This window comes from Tasmannia lanceolata, unplaced genomic scaffold (assembly GCF_043159265.1).
Source record: "Tasmannia lanceolata isolate RefF3 unplaced genomic scaffold, GAP_Taslan_0.1 ptg000008l, whole genome shotgun sequence".
Classification (NCBI taxonomy): Eukaryota; Viridiplantae; Streptophyta; class Magnoliopsida; order Canellales; family Winteraceae; genus Tasmannia; species Tasmannia lanceolata.
Window position 1 is genome coordinate 27190927 of NW_027518685.1, and position 21235 is coordinate 27212161.

At 38.7% G+C, this 21235-nt stretch overlaps 2 protein-coding genes across 2 annotated transcripts; both read left to right on the plus strand.

The window, feature by feature from the left end:
* Window positions 1-838: 838 nt before the first annotated feature.
* LOC143885020 (autophagy-related protein 8f-like) lies at window positions 839-16154 on the plus strand. Its single transcript, XM_077388966.1, has 6 exons — window positions 839-925; window positions 1683-1747; window positions 1850-1905; window positions 13397-13449; window positions 15465-15583; window positions 15680-16154. Exons 2-6 carry the CDS (start codon window positions 1711-1713, stop codon window positions 15784-15786), a joined length of 372 nt encoding a protein of 123 aa, XP_077245081.1. The 5' UTR covers window positions 839-925; window positions 1683-1710; the 3' UTR covers window positions 15787-16154.
* Window positions 16155-19050: 2896 nt separating this feature from the next.
* Window positions 19051-20502, plus strand: LOC143882846 (root meristem growth factor 10). Its single transcript, XM_077386247.1, has 2 exons — window positions 19051-19260; window positions 19987-20502. Exons 1-2 carry the CDS (start codon window positions 19165-19167, stop codon window positions 20314-20316), a joined length of 426 nt encoding a protein of 141 aa, XP_077242362.1. The 5' UTR covers window positions 19051-19164; the 3' UTR covers window positions 20317-20502.
* The last annotated feature ends 733 nt before the right edge of the window (window positions 20503-21235 follow it).

A 21235-nucleotide genomic window follows, 5' to 3' on the forward strand; every position in this document is an offset into this window, starting at 1 on the left:
CTCGGGTCGGGTTGGATGGGGCTGAGGCCAACCCTAACCCAATGCAACCCCCGAGCCTCGGGTTGAGATGGTCAACCATAACCCAACCCACCTCTAAATTTCTCAAATCTAACCCAACCCATCGAACCAAAATTGGGTCAGGTTGAGATGGGTTGGTTCTGGTTCACCTTGGGCCAAATAGAAAACTACAATAACTCATAGAAAATCAAGATAAAATTAGAGGGTGGAGGTCGGGTCGGGTTGCCAAGGCCTCAACCCTAACCCAACCCATCTAACCAAAATCGGGTCAGGTTGAGTAGGGTTGGTTTGGGTTCACCTTGGGCCAAATAGAAAACTACAATAACCCATAGAAAATAAAGATAAAATTAGAGGGTGGAGGTTGGGTCGGGTTGCCAAGGCCTCAACCCTAACCCAACCCGAAATTAAATCGGGTTGGCTTTTCCCGACCCTAACCCAACTCAGCCCGAGGAAACGCCAACCCAAGCCGAACCCAAATCGGGTTGAATCCGTTGGGTTCGGGTTGAGCCCGACCCAAGTTGCACCCCTATCGGATCCTGGACGACACCCGCACTTAGACTTTTAACATTTTTTTTTGACGTTCAAGGGGTGCGGCTTCTCCTATAAGGGGGTGCGAATTTATCATCGCCCTATATTTTTATGGTGTGTAGGTGAAGTCAAGTTTTTTTTTTTTCCCTTGTAGGCCCTATTTAATAAGCTGGCGAACCATTCATTTGTTGGCCCACAGCGTAAATAGCCTGTACCCGGAAAATCAAATTATCCTATGAAGTGGGCCCCAAGTACATTTTTTTAGAAAATAATGGACTTCATGCGCACACACCATAAGTATAAAGAGGAGATATTCGGCAGGCGCCATTATTATTTTCATTCATAAAAAACCCCGCGGACAGCTGCTTCCAGAGAAAAGGTTAGGGCTTTCTATTTCCCAAATTTCTGAATCGACGATCCATCGTTTAGGGTTCTGATAATTGTTTTATGATCTTTCTGATTTGTGAAGTCATTCAATTACTGTATTTTCCTTCCATGCGATTCTCTGTTGTCTTTCAGATTAGATTGTTTTGATTTCAGCGCCAGAGTTAGGTTTTGGTACAGAGAATTAGAAAAATTAGGGTTTGGTTGGAGTTCTCTTGTGTTCTTATGTTATGTCTCTTAAGTTTTTTTTATTATGTCATGCATGTCGATGAACTTTTCGTTTCTTGAAAACTGAAACCTGATTGTTAATGTTCTTCCTGTTTCTATTTCTTTATGCATGTTTTTGCCAAATATAGAGGTGGTTTGAATACATGGATGGATTTTATAATCCAGGATTGTAAAATCATGGATTTCAAAGCTAAAACCTGGATTCTATCAGCTAAAACCTAGATTTTACAGGCTAAAACCTAGATTCTACAATCCTGAAAATGTACAATCCAGGTTTTAGCTTATAAAATCCAGATTTTAGCTATAAAATTCAGGTTTTAACATGTAAAATCCAGGATTTTGCTGTTCTGGATTATAAAATTCTTTCATCCAAACGGCTCAATAGAGTTGCTTATTCTTCCTTTTTTTTTCAGATGTTTTCTGTGATTCTTCACGGATTGCCACAAAAGTATATATTACGTGTATGTTGTTTTTTGAATGGCTTATATCACGTGTATGTCTGACAGTTATGATTTTTATTACAGATTATATTTTTCAGTAATTGTAGGAGAAATGGCAAGAAGTTATTTCAAGCAAGAACATGACCTTGGTATGTATTCTTTGCTTATAGATATGCTAGTTTTTATGATTTGAGTTTTGAAATATATATTTATTTCTTAGGGTGTTTCCTTCATTGTCATTCTACGTGCAGAAAAAAGGCGTGCTGAGGCTGCTAGGATCAGGGAGAAATATCCAGATAGGATTCCGGTGAGAATTGTCCTTGAATTGTTTTTTAGCAAGATTCCTCGATTGTTTCCTTGTTGATGTAGGACCGACTATGGGAAGGCTTTTTTTTTAATCGAAATTGTAGGATCTGACCTTATGGGAGGACTGGTCATGGGTAATAATTTGGGTAAAGGAATAGGAGTCTTGTTAGGTTTTGAAAATATGATTTAAACTGGACTGAAAGGGGCTTAATAAAATCACTTGGATGATTAGAATGTGCCTAAGAATGAATGAATCTGACTGTTATAAACTTTTCAGAATACCATCAAGGGCTTGCATGAGGATCATCAATAAGAAAGAGACAAAAAAATCAGGTTTAAACTAATTGTATGGTTTGCTTATCAATGATGAAAATCAGAGATCGAGTAAATTGTTTGAAGGGTTTTAGAGGGATTCTAAACGGTCCCAGGTGAAGAAATGATGAAAAAACTTGCTCTAATAGAGCATGTATGGAGAATGAAGGTAAACAAAGGATTGAAAACAGAAGGAATGTATAGTTGTCAAACAAATCTAAATACCTTCTATAAGTAGGAATATGGTTGTGTTGGAGCTGCACTAATGAAAACCCGAGGCCTCACACCAAGGGGTTCCTAGGGCATCCCACTGTATGATTTGAACTATGAAGCATCACAGTTTAGAAAAGGCATGACACCCAATCAACATATGAAACTGTCAATTATCTTTCATATTCAACTTTTTTTAGGGCCGATAGGCCCTTCATATTTATAGGGTATGCAAGTCATAAGAAAATTGGAAATTTTTTTTCTAATCCTTGTTGCAAACTAGGACTCCTAACTCATCATGGTAACTAATCCACTTCAAATCCCAAAAATGCAAGGATTCCCTTACGTGGCAATGTGGGTCCTTGTGGTAACCGTGGGGAGGGGGGGGGGGGGGTGGGATGGGTGTTAGTCGCGCGGGATTTTAAATCGACCGGGGACTTATGGACCGTGTGTCACTCCAGTAAATCCCAATGGGCTGCGGGTCACTATTGGAATGCCTGAGACTCATCAAGCAGGGACTTTAGTAGGGATTTCAGAGTGATTGGGGTTTTGAAGTTCTACATTATTCGTGAAGAAATGAGGGACTGGAAAATCCTAAGACGTTTTTCATTCCAATTTTTTACCATTACCATAGGATATTTGTGGAAACCCAATTGTGGGTCCAAATAAAAAAGTGTTGTGGGACCCACTAAAATGGGTTAGACGAATAGAAAAAGGAGAATGTAAAGTCCCAAAAGATTTTACATTCCAATTTTTAGAATTATCCCAGGAACTTTGTGGGCTATGTTTTTGTGGGTTCAGATAAATAAATGTTGTGGGCCTATCTATGGCAGGGACCAATAAATGATTGGATTATTTTTTAAAAAAAAGGTGGGTCGTATTGTACTTGCCTATTCTAGCCACTTATTTTCTGCGAAATGAGGGGATTTTTGTAAAATTTTTAACATGAGGTCATTTTTCATAAAATATAGGTATTTTACGATTTTTTCCATTTTTAGAATTGTTTTTCTTTTTCTTTTTTCCTTATTTTCCATGAGATATTGGTTATTTCTATGAGATAATGGCATTTTGGTCATTTTTCATGATATAGTGGTATTTTTTGATTTTTTTATGATTTTTAATTTGCTCCACTCTTTTCTCCATTTTAATGTGGTAAGGGTCTTTTGGTCATTTCCCATGATATTATAGTATTTAAGGATTCTTTCCATTCAAAATTTTCTTTTTGAAAATTTTAGTATTTTCCATGAGATAAGGTTATTTTTGTCATTTTGCGTGAGTATTTTTTTATTTTTTATAAAATTTTCAAATATTCTATTTTTCTCATTTTTAATGAGATATGGGTATATTGGTCATTTTCATGAGGGAAAATAGCTGCCGATTAGCACTTTGAAGTTCTACCTGCTTGAGAAGGATTCTTAGGTGAGCCTTTTGACAAGAGAATGGAAATTTGGAGGAATTTCTTGGCTAAATCCCAGACCTCGACTAACTTGGGTTTTCAAAGTGGAAGCTAAAAGTCAAGTGCTATGTCACAAATATTGGTTAGAAATTGAAATATCGTGAGAAAAACACAAGATTTTGATTAAACAATAAAAATATGATTTTTTTGAATGATAATAAACTGTAAAAATACGCCATTAAAAAAAAAACTATAAAAGTATGAATTTATCGCGAGAAATTGATTTTTTGCAAATTTCTCACGATTTTATCGTGAATTATTGCAATAAATTTGGGACGTGACTTTAAAAAAATATCTCGATCTTCTCGTTACCTCTAAAATCCCCCAAACATCCTAGGCTAAAACCTTCGGCCTAATCCTAATTTCGGGTTAAAAAAGTGTTCATATTTTATATTTTTAAATAATTTTATCTTTACTGTTTTCCAATATAAACCCGGATCTTTTATTTTAAAAATATCGTTAGATTTTCCTTGCTGAGCAATTTCCGGGAACGATATTCGTGACAGGTCGGGTGGTACTAACACGCTACTCCTCAAGTTTTCCGGAGTACCCTATGGGTTTGTTTGATTTTAGGTTAGGTTTTACCCGGAATAAGTTGTTGTACCGGATTCCTTCTGTAAAAGGATAGCTAGCCTTCAATTAGTTTTATTTTGTGTTTGTCAGCATTTTTTTTCTTTCTAATGTTGAATTAACTCTCTCCAATGTTTGTTAAATGCCGGCGGCTGTGGTTCGGGGTATGGTGTGGGTCTTGTTTTGGTAAGCTTCCCATCTTTCTGCGGGGCCATCTCCTTCCATCATCCAGCAATTTTGGATCTCTGAGCCGGAAGAACACCATATCCAACGACCCTGTGTGAGATTTGTCGTTTGTAGACCTATGAGTGACTGATTACTGATTAGGGAGTAAATAAGCCGCCGCGTCCCCATTACTTTGCATTCTAGCGGAAGGAGGGCTCTTCAACTTTGCGTTTCAGGTGGAAGGAGGACTCTTTTAGAAGCTATGATTTAGCCGACACTTCGAATTTATTGTGGACACATGTGTCCTGTCGTGTCCGACACGACACACGTGTCCACCCGTGTCAACACTCCTTTGGACACTTTTAAATATATTGCTAGGAGTGTTAGAGTTTATGTGGGCGTTTGGACACATTTGTGTAATAATCAATAATTTTATGTGTATGTATGTGTCACCAATTCTAGATTTTTAGATGTTGTCATGTCACACAACTCATATCCATGTCGAAGCTCGACAAATGAATCCGTATCAACAAATTATGATTATATATACTTTCTATTTTAGCCGTGTCCCTGTTTCTAAATTTTGGGAGTTTGTCGTGTCCGACACTCGTGTCAGTGTCGTCGACACGCGAAACTCGTGTCCGTGTCCACAAATCATAGTCTAGAAGGCTTCAACGAAGAAGCAGGGCTGGTTTGGTTGGAGATATGCTTCGGAAAAAAAAATCGAGGATACATCCGGCAAAATTTCCTCCACCGAAGACTTCTCTCCTCTGCGATGAAAAACGATAGTTTTTGGATAGATACGGCAGAAGACATTTTGGGGATACGATGTTGATCTCTCTCACGACTTGCCCTAGCTACATGAAATTCCTACTTTTTCTTGGGTTTTCAGTTGCACTTCTTTTTCGGAATAAACTTGGAATTTCGGATAAGGCTTGCGCAGGATAGATGGCGTACAAACACTGAATAGATACAAAATCTAGAATAACTTTTTTTTAAATGGTGAAATCTAGAATAGCTTTTATCTCTAACAATTTAACCTAAAATCAAATAGGCCCTAAAGTACAATGCGACTAACCCCCACTCTTAACAAATTTAGTGATTATTTACAGACGACTTAAATGCCCCTATCACTTAAGATTTTTGTAATATACTTATGGGCCCAATTTTAAACACCTACAACTTAAAGAAACCAAGTATATTGGTAGGAAAAGACCGTCGCAACCATCCTGTAGCTTAAGGGACTTAAAAGACACCTAATTATTAAAATTTGGAACTAAGAAATAATTATAGTGAGTTGCCTATCATGGAATGATTAACAATAGAATTTCGAAAAAAACGAGTACACTTAAGCTCAGTGTTTAAAAACGCGGAATGCGGCTGAAAAAAAACCTAGTCGACTCGACGCGGACACGGCCAAGAACGCGGTCGACGTTGCTTAGTTATAATTTTATATAAAATATGAATAAAAAATATAAGATGTGATGGATCAAACGGACGGTTTGGATCATCCTAAAGTATGGGCAGTACACCACTTTTTGGAAAAATTCTGGACTATATGTGATGCATCAAATGGACGGTTTGGATTATCATATGGCATGGGCAGTACTGCACTTTATGAAAAAATTCTAGACCATGTGGCCACACACACCATAGGATGATCCCAAGATCCAAACCGTCCATTTGATGACCCATCAAATCATACCCTGCAAAATAATACTTGTGGTGGCATTATCAAAATGGCGGGTGAGAGTGAGAAAGAGAAGAGGGATGCCAACTTTAAGACAAAACTATTAAGATGTTGACAACACATACTTCATGATGGAATAGCTGTCAGGTAGCCACCTTTATGCCTCCAGCTTTGTCTACTATGTGTAGGCGTACAACACACTTACCTAGATAATCAAGAGAAAGTGATATATTCTCTCCTTTTTTTTCTAGGAAAAAGCTGGATTTGTGTTTGACTCGGCTTGAACTCGACTGAGATGGCCCAGACTCGTCGAGTCCGTGACTCCATGACGCGGTCACCACCAATCCGCGTGGACTCGGCTGAGTTCCGAGCCGAGTCAACGTGTTTTTAAACACTGCTTAAGCTAGAAAACTTAGTCATTTGGAGATGCTAACATAAAATGAAATCATGTATGACTATGGAAAGATAAAAGTGAGTCTCTGTGTGTACATGAGAGAGAGAGAGAGAGAGAGAGAGAGAGAGAGAGAGAGAGAGAGAGAGAGAGTCATTAATAACTTCGGACTCATGCCAAGACACCAAATATGGCAACTTTTCTCTTTTGTAAGGATAATGAATGATTTAGATGCCAATAGGCACTCATTTTGCCGCTAGGATTGGGATCCATGTATGAGACCATTCCAAGGTTTCAGGTTTTGGTTTCAGTATGTGTTCCGTTGTGATAGAAATGGAAACATGTCGGTTTCGGATTGAAATTTTGGTCGAAATCTTGTAAAATATATGAATACGTATGGAAACATACCCAAATGGTGGACATTTAAGATGAGACTTCAGTAAGTGCTAGAATAAGCAGAGACACTAAAAAACCCATCACATAAGCAAAAAAAAAAAAGGAATTGAGTATTTGTGGGATTTTAGATTGGTTGAACTAGCGCGGAATGTGTTTTTAAGTTACTAGAGAAAGTAATGTCTTAGGAATACATAGTTATTAGGTTCATTATGCACCCTCTCTCCACAAAGACTGGTTCATGACTCATGAGGGAAGGACAATTTTTAGCTGGTGTGGAATCATGTCTAAGGTGAATATGGAGAAGGCATATGATCCATCATTTCTGTGTTATTGTTCTAAATTATGACCCTTCAATATTTGCTATTAGAGAGGATGAGGTTGCATGGGTCGAGGGCCATAATCTCTCCCTGTCAATTCATTGACATTGCTCTCATTTTTTTTCATGCATCCTCTATCACATGTGGATTCATTTTTAGATTTTTTTTTTAGAAGCAACGATTCATTTTTAGATGTTGAGCCCATGTTGGGACAATATGTCAATCTTGATTCTTGAGAAGATAGGAGATCTATCATACGGATGGTCCATGTGTAGGAACATTTGCTAGATGCACGGTTACACGCATGACTTGCGAGAAGTGTTATTTGATTGCCAGTTTTCTAGGGCTTCTCTCATGCATTGGCAGTTGAAGGAATCACTTTAGGGGTTTGGAGAAGTGGGTTGAGACTTGGTCAGATGAGACGCTAAGGATGACTAGAAATAGAGGTTTTTTGGGATGGTTGCAATTAGTAGAATGGGTGAGACCTACAGGGACATTCTAAGGCATGGGTGGGGTTGGTGATTTCTAGAGGATGTTCGATGTGGGAAGGAGCCTTTTGATATCATTTCTTCCAATTTGGCCCACTTGGCACTAGGGGTGCAACTCGGGTCGGGTTGGATCGGGTTGAGGCCAACCCTAACCCAACACAAGATAGCATTCCCTCAACCCTAACCCAACCCAACTCGAGCCTTGGGTTGAGATTCTCAACCCTAACCCAACCCGCCTCTAAATCTCTCAACCCTAACCCAACCCATCTAACCTGAAATCGGGTTGGGTTGAGTAGGGTTCACCTTGGGCCAAACAGAAAAAAAATACAATAACTCAAAGAAAGTCAAGATAAAATTAGAGGACAGAGGTCGGGTTCGGGTCAGGTCGGGTTGCCAAGTCCTCATCCCTAGCCCAACCCGAAATTAAATCGGGTTGGCATTTCCCAACCCCAACCCCAACCCAACCCTACCTGAGGAATGCCAACCCAACCTGAGCGAAAATCGGGTTGAACCCGTCGGATTCGGGTTGAGCCCGACCCAAGTTGCACCCCTACTTGGCACTTGACTAAGGGAATGAGAAAGAAGCTTTTTTGAGAAGAGAGTTTCCAATGCCTCTTCTCAGCTTCTCTAAAGAAATTTGCTTGTGGAGATGTTATTGTTGTTTTCATTGTTAAATCATAGCCGACCCCAACTAGTTTGGGACGAAGGCTTTGTTGAGTTGAGTTTCATTGTTAAATCATGTAGGAGATGTTTATTTCCCTAACCTTAACCTTTTTGTAAGGTGATAATAGGATGGCCTGTCTAGAATGGGGCATTAAAAATACCCTTTCCCACAAATAAAGGGAAAAGAGAAGTGTAGCCCATCCTTCAACATTTTGAAAGCTCCATGACCATGTGCTTGAGAGTTGACGCTCACTATTGTAACAAGGGTATTACAACCCAGCTAGGTTTTTATGGACTTTCCTTGAAGAATCCATTTTTTGAGACTTCACTATCATGTCTAAATGTGATGCTTTCAATTTTGGAAGAGCCTCTCGGCTTATAGATTATCTTATATTCTGCTAGGCATTAAATAATTCTCTTGATTCATTGGTCACAGAGAGCTCGCCGTTCTCCCACTTTCTTCTGATTTGATTTCCATGTTTGATGAGATCTATGAGATTTTGGATCTTTTGGTTTGTCAGGAAGCAAATAAAATAGTAGATAGTTTTGCTGATCATATAGTGGGCTCAAATTGTCTGTTGTGGCTTTCGTCACCCTAATTTGGGGGCGGCTGGTGCAGATTGTTTTGCTATTGGTAAAAATGAGTTATCGTTGTAAAGAAATCTCCAAAAATTTGTTTTTCAATTGTGGTCGGGTCCATAGAATATATGTGTTGAGCTCTTGCATATGAACATTATTTTAGGTCTAGCATTTTTTTAACTGCAGCGAACTGCTAACTGCCACTTTTGGTAAGACATTGCTAGGCTAACCACAACCATTCCAACGTATCCATGTGAAAAGTGATAGCTGTGGGCCACACCACAGTTAGAATCCTTGTGTGCAGTACTTCTTGATTTCAAATCCATCTCTAGGGACTCTCACAATCATCAAAGCCAAAACGTGAGTGCACCAATAAGGGATCTCTGGCTTGTGATCCAACACTCCCATAAAAAGTCCTCTTTCCTGTAAAGGTGTTTTAGATGGGCCCCACCATGTCCATATGGAATGAGCTATGGGCTTCCGTTCATGATCTTATTTATTTAAAGGTAGGAAGTTTTGTTGGCTTTTAGGAATCTTGAGTCACATTTTATGTCAGTTTTAGTGGGCTCGCTTTAATTTTTACTAGTAGAACTGTTTTCTTGTTTTATATCATTTAAAAAACTGTTTTTTTTTTTTTTTTGTTTTATACGTATTTTTGTCATTTTATTAAGTTGTTTTAAGTGGCTTTTAAAAACTCATGAATTTCACAAACCTGGGGGTATGCTAATTGGGTTTTACTTGTGTTTGGGATTACAAATAGGAGTTTTGAAAATTTCCATGATATCTGTGGGTATTTGAATTTTTAGATGGGATTTGGTGATTCCTCGGAGTTTGGTATAGAAACTTGATTAGTTGGATGTTGTGAAGATCACCATTCGAGACTCCTTATGGACATTCCCCAAATTAAGTTCTAGATATGGTGCCATTGTTCGTCAAGGCGCATACTAGCGATGATGTAGAGCCCTATGCTGATCTTGTGAAGAGTTTAAATGTAGACGTGGTAAAAGAGATAGAAGCCAGCAATTAACTATACATTAATACAACTCGACTCACATCTACAGATCGGTGAGTTTGTCGAAGAAGATTTATTGATGTTATTCCAGTGCAAGGAAAGTTTCCATCAAGGAATTATCACAAATAAAATCTAAGAAATCAGTCATTGTGGCATCATCTAGAAGGTTGTGCTGGATGCATATTTTGTGGGGTTGCTAAAGGATGTGAATATCATTCCATTCACAAAAAAGGATGTGAATACCATTCCAGTATTTAATGTGGCTGATATTTATGAATCTGTGGCGCATGATGAATTTGTAGGCATCGACAAGAATGAAGATGCATGGGTAAATGAACTTCCTATGAAGCCATTGAAGAGAACATTCAATATTACTCGTCGGTAAGGAACATTTGATGAGTTTCTAGTCTAGTTGAAAGGAAAGTAATTTGAAAAAAATCAGATGTCAAATACCCCTTTAAGTTTTCAGTTATTTCCTCATACCCTCCCAAATTCCTCCTCATTTCCTGAACAAATCAGACATGGAATGGCCCATAAAAAAGAGTCAAGACTCTCTTTACCTAATGCCCAATTAGTATTGTGGAACTTGATTTCCCATAGCAATCGCTTTATAGTGCACTGCATCCCTTCAAAGGTTTGTGGGTTTCTTTCCATATGGACGCAAATATCACCGAAGGAACCACATACCGATGGAACACAACTCTCTTAGAAATTAGAGGCCTCCACCAGCTCTGAAATTATTCCCTCAATGATTCAGGAAACAGCCAAAACACATCGAGTCGTCACAACATTGAAATCCAAATCATGTGGGCAACAAGGCACCGAAGGAAGATGTGCTTGCTTGATCATGTTGTGGCATTTATCGGCTCTGTATTGGTTGATCTTGTTGTGGCCTTTACTGTTGATACTTTATAGTGTTTGTCTTGGTCAGAAAATTAGGGGAATGTGGGATACTATGAGAATCTTCTCCCACACCCACCGATGTGATGTCAGCTCAGTCTGGTCTATTCATCTAGTAAAAGCTTGACTTCTAGATGACATAGCATGAAAATCATTCTGATCATTTGGGCTATTGCTTATTTTTTGTAACCGTCCATTTGGAAGGCACAAATTAGTTAGATGTGATCATCCAATGAGGATGATTTTCTGGTCATGTCATCTCCACAACAGGGCCCACCAAATGAATTGTCCAGATCATATGGACATCATGTGGGTGGTCCACATGAAGCTTATATGCACTTCTCTATGCAAGGCTTCTCATCGTATCATTCCCCCAAAATGCTTGCAACACGCACATGGTTCATTATGTGTATAACATCTCCGCTTTGAACCTCTCTTGCTTACTTTTAGAGTGTGGAGCATCCAAGCCCTGCCCAGAGTTTGCGCTTTTGGGTTCGTTATGTGGATAAACATCTATAGCTTCCCTCAACAAAACTCTTATGACTATTTGCGTAAGCGACATATGTTAATCATAGACCATTTTGCATTATGTGCCGCAAGAGTCATTGGATCTCATGTTCTCCATTGCAAGTTGGCTAGAGAGGTGTGGAATAGAATCTTGAATAGATTCGGCATATCGTGGGTGTTCCCTGCAAGACTTATTGATCTCTTAGAAGGTTGGTCTTTTGTACCATGTTGGAAAAAGGAAAGATCGTATGGAACCTGTTTTTACCTCTGACAACAGGTTCGCTCGGCTGTTTAGAGGGTTGGTTAAAAGTCTTCAATTCATCTTCTTAAAGGTGCTCTCTCTTACTATATCCTACGTAAAAATCTCCCCACCCCTAGGTTCTTGTTAACTTATGACCTTTGGCATGGGTAGAGAGAGGTCTGTGCCAGGAATTAACAGGATTGAGAGCCACCTAGCCCATGTGGTTTGAAACTTAACTTTGACGGTTCCAGCATGGGGTCCCCGGGCTTGTAGGAATAGGAGGTCTTCTTAGAGACAAGTTTGGAGTGACGAGGTGGGCCTACTCTGGCCCGGTTGGGATTGTTAAAGTATAGAAGATTAAATAACCCCTTCTCGAATAGCTTAAGCTTTTGAAGTAATTGGTTGTTTCACGTGGTATCAGAGCAATTTCCCTGGGTTCAAAACTCCTTCATATTAAAAATACTTATGTAATGGAACCCAAAAGAGGGGCCACAACTGCCATGTGTAGTCAAACCCTAAAAAGAGGAGCCACACGTGAGGGGGTGTGTTAATGTATAAAAGATTAAATAATGCCTTCTCCAACAGCTTAAGCTTTTGGAGTAATTGGTTGTTTCACAGGGATCACAAATTCAATTGAAGCTGAGATCAGAGCGATTCTTCAGGGGATCATGATGATTGACCGTAGTCTTCTAGATTGGACGATAGTGGAGGGAGATTCCCTCAACGTTTATTAGGTGATTAAAGGGTAGTCACCCTCATCCATAGAGGTTTCTCCTGGATAGACGAGATTCAAGAGCAGGTGTCAGCCTCTTCTATTTCCTTTCACCATGTCAGAAGGTCGGCTAATTCAAAAGCTGACAGGTTAGCGAGGTAAGACATAGCTAGAGCCTTTTGATTTTCTTCCCCCTTGGGGGTGCTGTTTCAATGATTCCTTTTCTTGTGATTTCTATTTCTCTTGTATTGACCATCTCGGTCGCAAGGCGCTCTCTTTCTCTCTCTCAATAAAATTTCTTATCATTTAAAGAAAAGCATCTCTGCTTCTATGGTTTATCAGATACATATTGTTTACAGTTTTGAACTTTTCTCATGCAAATCGGACAAATGTGATTATCCATGAATTATGATATTCTAGCCATGCAATCTCCACAACAGGGCCCACCAAATGAATTGTCCAGATCATATGGATATCATTTGGGTGGCCCACATCAAGCTTCTATTCACTTATCCAAGTAAGGCTTCTCATGGTATCATTCCCCAAAAATGCTTGCAATATGCCCATGTTTTTTTTTTTTTATCATCAGGCTTCGAAGGTCTACCAAATACATATTATTACAGGTTTGAAAGTTTTTTTTGTGTGATTCAATTCCTTGTTGTATGCTCTTAATTAGCTTTAGATTATTCAACCAGCTTTGTTTGTTGATTTGATATCGTATTTTATGGTTAACATTGCTTTTCTGAATAGTATCTATTTTCTTCCTTTTATTTTCTGAATGATCAGTATCTGTTTTCTTCCTTGCTCAAATGTTTGAGCATTTTTCAACAATTTCCTGTATCATATAATGACTTATATAGAGGCATGCCCTTATGACTTTAAGGTGATCGTGGAGAAGGCGGAGAGAAGTGACATTCCGAACATTGATAAGAAAAAGTGAGCATTTTTCCGTAGTAGTATTTGTCTTGTATGGCTTACAACAACTATTTGTTCTTTGAACTTACATTGTTTGTTTTGTTCGGATAATTTTTTTAAAAGATAACGATAAAATATACTATAACCCCTTCAAAGTAGTCAACAAGAAGTCATTGCCCAGGGAACAAGGTGTCCCCCAAGCGATCATCAATCTACAGAATTAAAAATAAAATAAAAACATAAACAGTCCCTCCTACATTCCTTCCGACGACTGTCCACCCCCATCTAAAAGTGCCCATTGCTGCAGACTTTCTTGCTTGGTTTGTCCGATAAGCATATCCTCCCTTTCGGCTTTCTTTGGCTAGCTTGTCTGAATTCCTAGTTTGCCGATTGCCTCCAATGATTAGATTTGGTTGCTTTCATCTCAACGAGGTCCCTAATCTCATCAGTGATGGTGGATGGCTTCCAAGGACCTACTGCTTTGTTGGTTGCCCATGCATTGACATTTGACGAGTAACCTTCAATAATCAATGGTCCAGACCCCTGTGTCGTAAACCATTTCGAGCCCTATAAAAGCGCTTGAGATTCTGCCTCGTTCGTATCCCAAATCCCTGCCGGCATTGAATAAGAGAGTATTGCACGACCATTGGAGTTCCAGAATAGGCCACCTTACCCGCCCGCCCAAGATTTCCTTTCGAGTGCCCATCGAAATTTAGTTTATCCTATCCGAGTGAGGGTGGGGACCATCTCTTCAATCCTTTATTTTTTTCAAACATTATAACTTTCCAAATCCTCAATATCTCGAGAACACTATAGAAAGGCGCATTTTCCCCCATCCTCTCTATTTGTACTCGAATATACGGTTGTTCCTTTCCTTTCATAGGTGCCAAACCATTGCGAATGGTACCATCTTCCACATCACCTGCCCCATCTCACCAAAAGGCCCCCCACTCCAATTCAAGATGTTCTTTATGGAATTTTGAAGGGGGTATCGGAGGTCAAAACTTTTGATGATGTACATCCAAATGCAATATGAGAATGTGCAATGCACCATTAAGTGCTTTAAGGATTATTCACTGTGATTGCAAAGAACACACAAACTTCTCAGTCGGAATTTCTTTCTTTTCAATCGATCACACGTGTGTATCTTTTTCTTTGTCACTGTTGTAGCGAACACCATCACTTGGGGATGGGGTCTAGAATACACACTATTCTATCTGAAGAATACGAGGAACAATAATAAGAATAGAGACAGAAGCACGGATAGGTGTCATATTTCACTATGCTTGGGGTTTCACCTAAGCTTTAGGGATCACACAACTCTCCCATCCCCTCCCCCCTCCCTCCTTCCCACATATAGTCAGACTTTTACCACCCTATCTAATAGGTATAAGCTTGAAAATGCATGGCACAACAAGTACTCTCCCAACCAAAACGTCTACCCAGAATCTTGTCCCTTCCCTCTCACTCTAAACCTAACTAAGAGTTCATACAGGGTCTGGACTCTGGACTCACAAATATACTAACATGCACCCAAGCCGTTTCCTAATGAAGGCTTTCTACTCACCCAGCCCCCCCAAACCCACTGTACTTATCACCTATAACTTGGTGCCAATGAGCATTTTTCTCTTCCACAAACTTCACAATCACTTGCTAAGTAGAGCATTAATTTTTGTTCTGAAGAATTGACACAAACCACGAGATTTTCTAAATGATAACAACTAAGGGAACCTTTTGTAAACTAATTATAATTAAGGGAAGAGGAGAGAATTGTATAATATGCAAAATGATGTTCAATAGATTATTGACCCACAAGGGAGAAAGGGAGAAGTACAACCTAAAGAGACCCACAAGGGAGAAAGGCAGAAGTACAACCTAAAGAGATCCCCATCAAAGAAAAAATGCATGTCATCTTACATTCTGAAATTTTAAATGGACTGATTTTGTTGGTAGCCAAAGGGCTCCTTAATATTTCTAAATGACTTTCTATTGCAAAATTGGGGATGCCTGATAATAACAGTAACAACAAAATGCAGGTACCTAGTCCCGGCGGACTTGACTGTGGGGCAATTCGTCTATGTAATTCGCAAGAGAATAAAGTTAAGCGCAGAAAAAGCAATCTTCATATTTGTAGACAATATCCTCCCTCCTACAGGTCTCTTTGATACAATCTAAATCAATTTCATATGATTACATATTCAAGCATCTTAGCTAATTCTGATCAACGGCTATGTCGGTTTTGATTTTGTAGGGGCAATAATGTCGACAATATACGACGAGAAGAAGGATGAAGACGGATTTCTCTATGTGACTTACAGTGGAGAGAACACATTCGGCCGCCAGAGTTCGTTTGCATAGTCATGATTTCTATTTGTTCTCTGCTCTTATTATGTCACCTTCATATATTTTTCTCACATTTGTTTTATGCCATTAAGGACCTCTCTCCACTCGTAAAGCTGTACATCCCATCCTATCCTGTACATAGGTTTCTAAGAAGGGAGAAGCATGGTTCCTAAGAAGTCTGAACCCGGTAAATGTTTTAAATGATAATTCCACTCTTCTTCCATGGTCATTTTAACGTGTTTATATGCATGTCTGTATATGGCCTGGTATGTTTCAGAATACAAAATCTTGGTTCCGTTGTGAAGACTGCTGAGGTGAGTAAGTAAATTCTATCTCCAGTGAAAGGTGGTACTGAATTATTTAATGTTCTAATGGGTTTCCCATACGGTCTTGTACTTGTGTTATTCACAACAAGTGTGTTTAATCAAACAAGTGTTTGACAAATAGATGAGCGTCAGTATCAAAATGTGGGGGTGCCGTCCAAAGCTTATTATCGGACTCATAAATTAAGGGCAATGATAAATTCGCCCCACCTGTAGGATAATTCGCACCCTTGAATGTGAATTGACGTTGAAAAGTTTTACCGGCGTGCGAATTATCCTATAGTGGGTGCGAATTTATCAACTCCCAAAATTAAACGTGATTTTGAGTCCAAAGCGACTTAGGGGAGAGAGCCACCGTGGAGACAACGGCGCCCAACGGGGACAGGGTGGGGGACCACATGTATCCTACGTGGGATGAAGCCACGTGCATGGCACATGGGATGCGTACCACGTGGCGTGCTCTGTCGCGAGTGACGGTAACCCATGCCGCTCTGCCTCCCCTTCCACACTCTCATGTCCCCTCTTGTGGTCCCCACCTCTCTCTCTCTCTCTCTCCTTCCTTTTGTTTGTTTCTCTTGTTTTTGTCACTGTTTGAATTGACGGTGTTTCAATTTGAGAAAGGAAAGAAACTAGTTGTGGGCCAATCAGATTCGCTTATTGTGCTCTTGACCAATAGGTCGCAATTGTCTCTGCTTTTCTCTATACGCGTGTGTGCCATTAGCAGTTGTTATAATCTGAAGCACAATATCTGAGATAGGGGTGGACATGGGTCGGGTCTAGGTAGGCCGAAGAACCGAACTGGCCTATTTGGTTCAGTTCGGATCTAAAGTTTGGTGGTTTGGTTCCGGTTCCAATTTTTGGTAACCAACGTTAGCTGGTTCGGTTATGGGTTTGGGTTTTTGGGACCCAGAACCGAACCGAACCGAACCGGTTCACTCTTCTTTACATTATAAAGTTTTTAAGCATTTAACAAAAAGGTAAAAATGACAGTGATGTGCCTTCCTGATGGGTAAAATCACCCCCTTCCAATAACACGTTTTGAGTCTTTTCACTTTTGTCATTTTACGGAAGAAAAATTGATAAAGGCACCCGTTTTAAGTTTTAACTTCGAACTTAAGTAACAAAGCCCTAAAGTGCAGAAAAAAGTCAAATTTCTCTTCAACCGTTGCTACCCTTTGTTTCATCTCTCTCTTTGTTTCCCTTCCCCACTCTTCAAGAGATTTAAAGAGAAGAAGAACAAGAGCCCCACTGTTTCTTATATGGTATTGATATTTTCTTTCTTTTGTTTCTTTTTTCTCACAAAAAACTGAACAAGAGCCCCCACTGTTTCAAATCTTTCATTGCCCTGTTATTTTTTGATTTTGGTAATCGAATGTGAGCACCGAGTATTGAGTAAACTTGAGGCCCTGTTCTTCTTGGATTTTGAGAATCGGATGTGAGCAACTGAGTATGAAATTGTAGTCACTATTCACTAAACCCAAATAACAAATGAAAAAAAAAGAGTTGGGTAAACCCAAAACCGAACCGAACCGATCGAATTCGGTTCGGGTTAGGTTCAGTTCCGGTTCTAAAATTTGGGAACCAACATGGATCGGTTCGGTTTTGGGTATACCCCACAACCGAACCGACCCATGTCCACCCCTAATCTGAGATACCTGTGTAAGGGAATGATATTCCAGTGACCAACTATGTTGATGTATTGACACTCATTCCACCATGTCTTGACTCTTCTTTTACTTTATTTACATAATATGAGACAAATGGACACGAATTTGGGGCCAATATCCACACTATTGGTTCGATAATTGCACCCCCCTTCACTTTATTAAAAGCTTTATTGATTATTTATAATTTTAGTATTTTATAACATCCTCTAGGTGCTGGTTGGATGATTTATGGGAAAAAAATTTCCATTAAAAATGAATTTTGCCGCATTTGTTAAACTCATTTTACTGGATTTTTTTTTTTCAAAAAATGAAAATCTTCCCTGTTTTCGAGGAAAACTGGTAAACCTACTACGCTGGTATTTTTCCATGGAAAATTATTTCCAATACAATTTTTCCCTCCATCCCAATACCGTCTTAACAACTAATTAGAAAGGTTTAAATAAAGAAAAGAGTTGCATTATTACAAGAAGTGAGTACGTAAATGAATATATGCATGCATTTCTCCTCCCAAGCTATAACAGTGAACAATAAAATAAGCTTAAAATACCTAATCTCCCTAGATTAATTTGATAATCGTGAAATATTACCACTAATTTATTTTTTCTCTCTTTTTTCTAGGTACACTATAAATAAAAATAAAGAAGCATAAACTTATTTATTCACCAATAGTTTGATTATTATTTTTCAATAAAGAAAATATAAACTAGAGGGACCCTTAGAATTTTATACTTCCACCCATTTTAGAGTATTTGTTGTCTTCAATCCTCGACTTGATCTTTAAAGAAACAATAGTAATGAATACATCGGTCATTACATCATGTTGGAGAGTACATTTTTTTTTTATGATTTCCAGCTTACCACGATAGAAGGATGTTTCTACTTTCTACCATTCCTCTTAGAATAATTCTTCTACATTTTCCAAAAATAACGTGGGTAAGTGCAACAAACACGGAGCCACAAGCCATGCAAGACCAAGTTGTAATAGAAGACAAGAAATGGTGTTCATCGATAGAAACAAATAACACGCTCTAGCTTCCTAGTTTTTGTTTGTTATTTCTACTCTCCCTGTCTCTCTCTCTCTCTAGTATATATTCACATGAAAACCTCAAAACTACTCTTCTCTTCTCTTCCTTTGGGGGGTCTATGTTTGGCATCCCCATTGAATGAAAAGTGAAGGGAAGCAGACAAGGGAGGGTACCTATTTCTTCATTTCTCTTTTCTCAAGTCTACATCGCCCACACAGCTCCATGTTCTCTTAGAGGGCCTTCTTCAGTACCTACAAACCTGCATTTAATGCATTCTCCATCTACAAATACTACTCTCTACTGAGCCACAAACATAAGCACAAACCTTACCACTGCCATTGCCCTTCACCATATCACCTAAACTAGCCATACTCCGCCATGTCTTCTCTTCTACTCATTGTGCTTCTTCTATCTCTTTCTCTCCATGCATGCAACGCCCGTCATCTTGGGGCTATCCATAAGGTTTCTATCAAGGTTGGTGCAATACAACTAGTATCTCTTTCTCTCCTTATTTCACATTAGATTAATTCAATTTTAGTCATATTTGCAAATGGAACCTTAAGGCCTCTTTGGAAGCCATTAACTATATCATTTCTAAGACTATTATAACCATTATTTGCAAATAATGTGTATTTAAATTTTTTTTAATAGGTATGGTAATGTGATATTTGAATTCAAAACCATTTGCATTTAAGAGAATTTTTTTTTTTTTTTTTTGGTGAATATAACACTTTCGTTAAATAAGAATGGATTATAGGTGCACTTCAGGAGGGTAAGGATTGCTCCATATAAAATGATTTGCTAGAAGCTCCTAATTTGTCTAAGAGATCAGTCAAATCACTGGAACTTCTAGGAATACGAGAAAAAGAGCAAACACCAAACAAACACATATCTTTTATTTCATCCATAAGATTAGCGAGTCTCCATGGACAGTCGCTAATCCCTTTAGCCTACAAGACTGTGTTAGAGGAGTCACTTTCCACTTCAAATCTACATTCCTTTTAATTTGTCTGAAGAAAATTGTCAATCCTTGGTAAAGTGCACAAACCTGATCAGCTTTTGTAGAGTCTGTAACACCGATAGGGCCCCCAAAAGAAAATTTGCATTTAAGAGTAAATGCAAATAATTTTTATAGGTATAATAATTTGCCATGACATTGTTACTATCTAAAACTCTTTTGGTATGTTATGATTATTGCAGGATTCAGAGAAGATGAAATTTGATAAGAAATTGATTCAGGAGAAACCAGTGCAATTATTGCCTGAGGAATTCCAAAAGCAAAACCATCAACAAATAAATGAAGAAGGCGCAATCAATGGAAGGTTGGGTGGTTCAAGCCTTAAAAAGACAAAGGATATGAAAGCACTTCCAAAGCAAATAGAAGCAACAAGCGGAAAATTTTCAGGTGTTGTTCGAATCGAGTCTCTCGTTACAGTTTCATGGAGAATACCTCATGACAAACATGGAGAACATCCGGGGTTTAACTTAGATTACTCTCCACCCAAGACACATCCCCCCTCTCACAACTGAATAACCCTTTATCCCTCTTCACCCTTTTTATATTCTGTTTGGCCTTTTCCTTCTTTTTTAGGTATCTCTACTTACATCTGACTACCATCAACTTACAATACAGGGAATGGAGAACTATTGTAATAGAAGTACTCTTCTATATTTACTTCAAATATAATCAGATAATATATGCTGTTGCATTGTATGTTTCGCCATGTGTTGGCTCTTCTCTCATTATACATTGGATAATGCTTTTGAATTGAAAATATCAACATCTCCAATCATTTGAAGATATTATGTATGAGAGCTTCTTCTTCTTGCTCCTCCCCTTAAACTCCTTAACACTATTATCAGTAGTAGTAGTACTATAATTAATGATATTTCCACCACTTTTAGGAGCCATTTCACCCTCTTTTGCTTGTCTTATCACTTCATTTTTAAGAAAAGATAAACAAATCTAGGTGGAAATGCAGTCATATATTTAGGAAATGACAAACAAAAGGTGGTGGAAATGTCACTTCCTTTACTATTATCATCGTTGATATTGACTAGTTGTGCAGGAAGTGAGAATGTAATGTCCTCTTCTCATGTGGGTTTGCCTTATGCAACTAAATTAGAGGTAAAACCCTACTTTTTATAAGAATATTATGTATAATAATACACATAATTATCTTGTACTTTTTGAATTATAGATTGATGAGGGGATGAATAGAAGTTGTTAGGGAGTTAATGTGTAGGAAGTAGTGTGGTGACCAACACTTATGGCCCATTATGTAGCTCCATGTCCTCCTTTTGAAGATGGCAATGGCAGATGGTCTGCACGTTTTGCCGGTGCACATGTGAAAAGTGCACTGGTATTGGCCATAAAATTAGGAGGGTTTAACATTCTACTATGTGTCTGTGTTTATGGAGGAATTGGGGAAGCGGGTGCGGTCCGTTC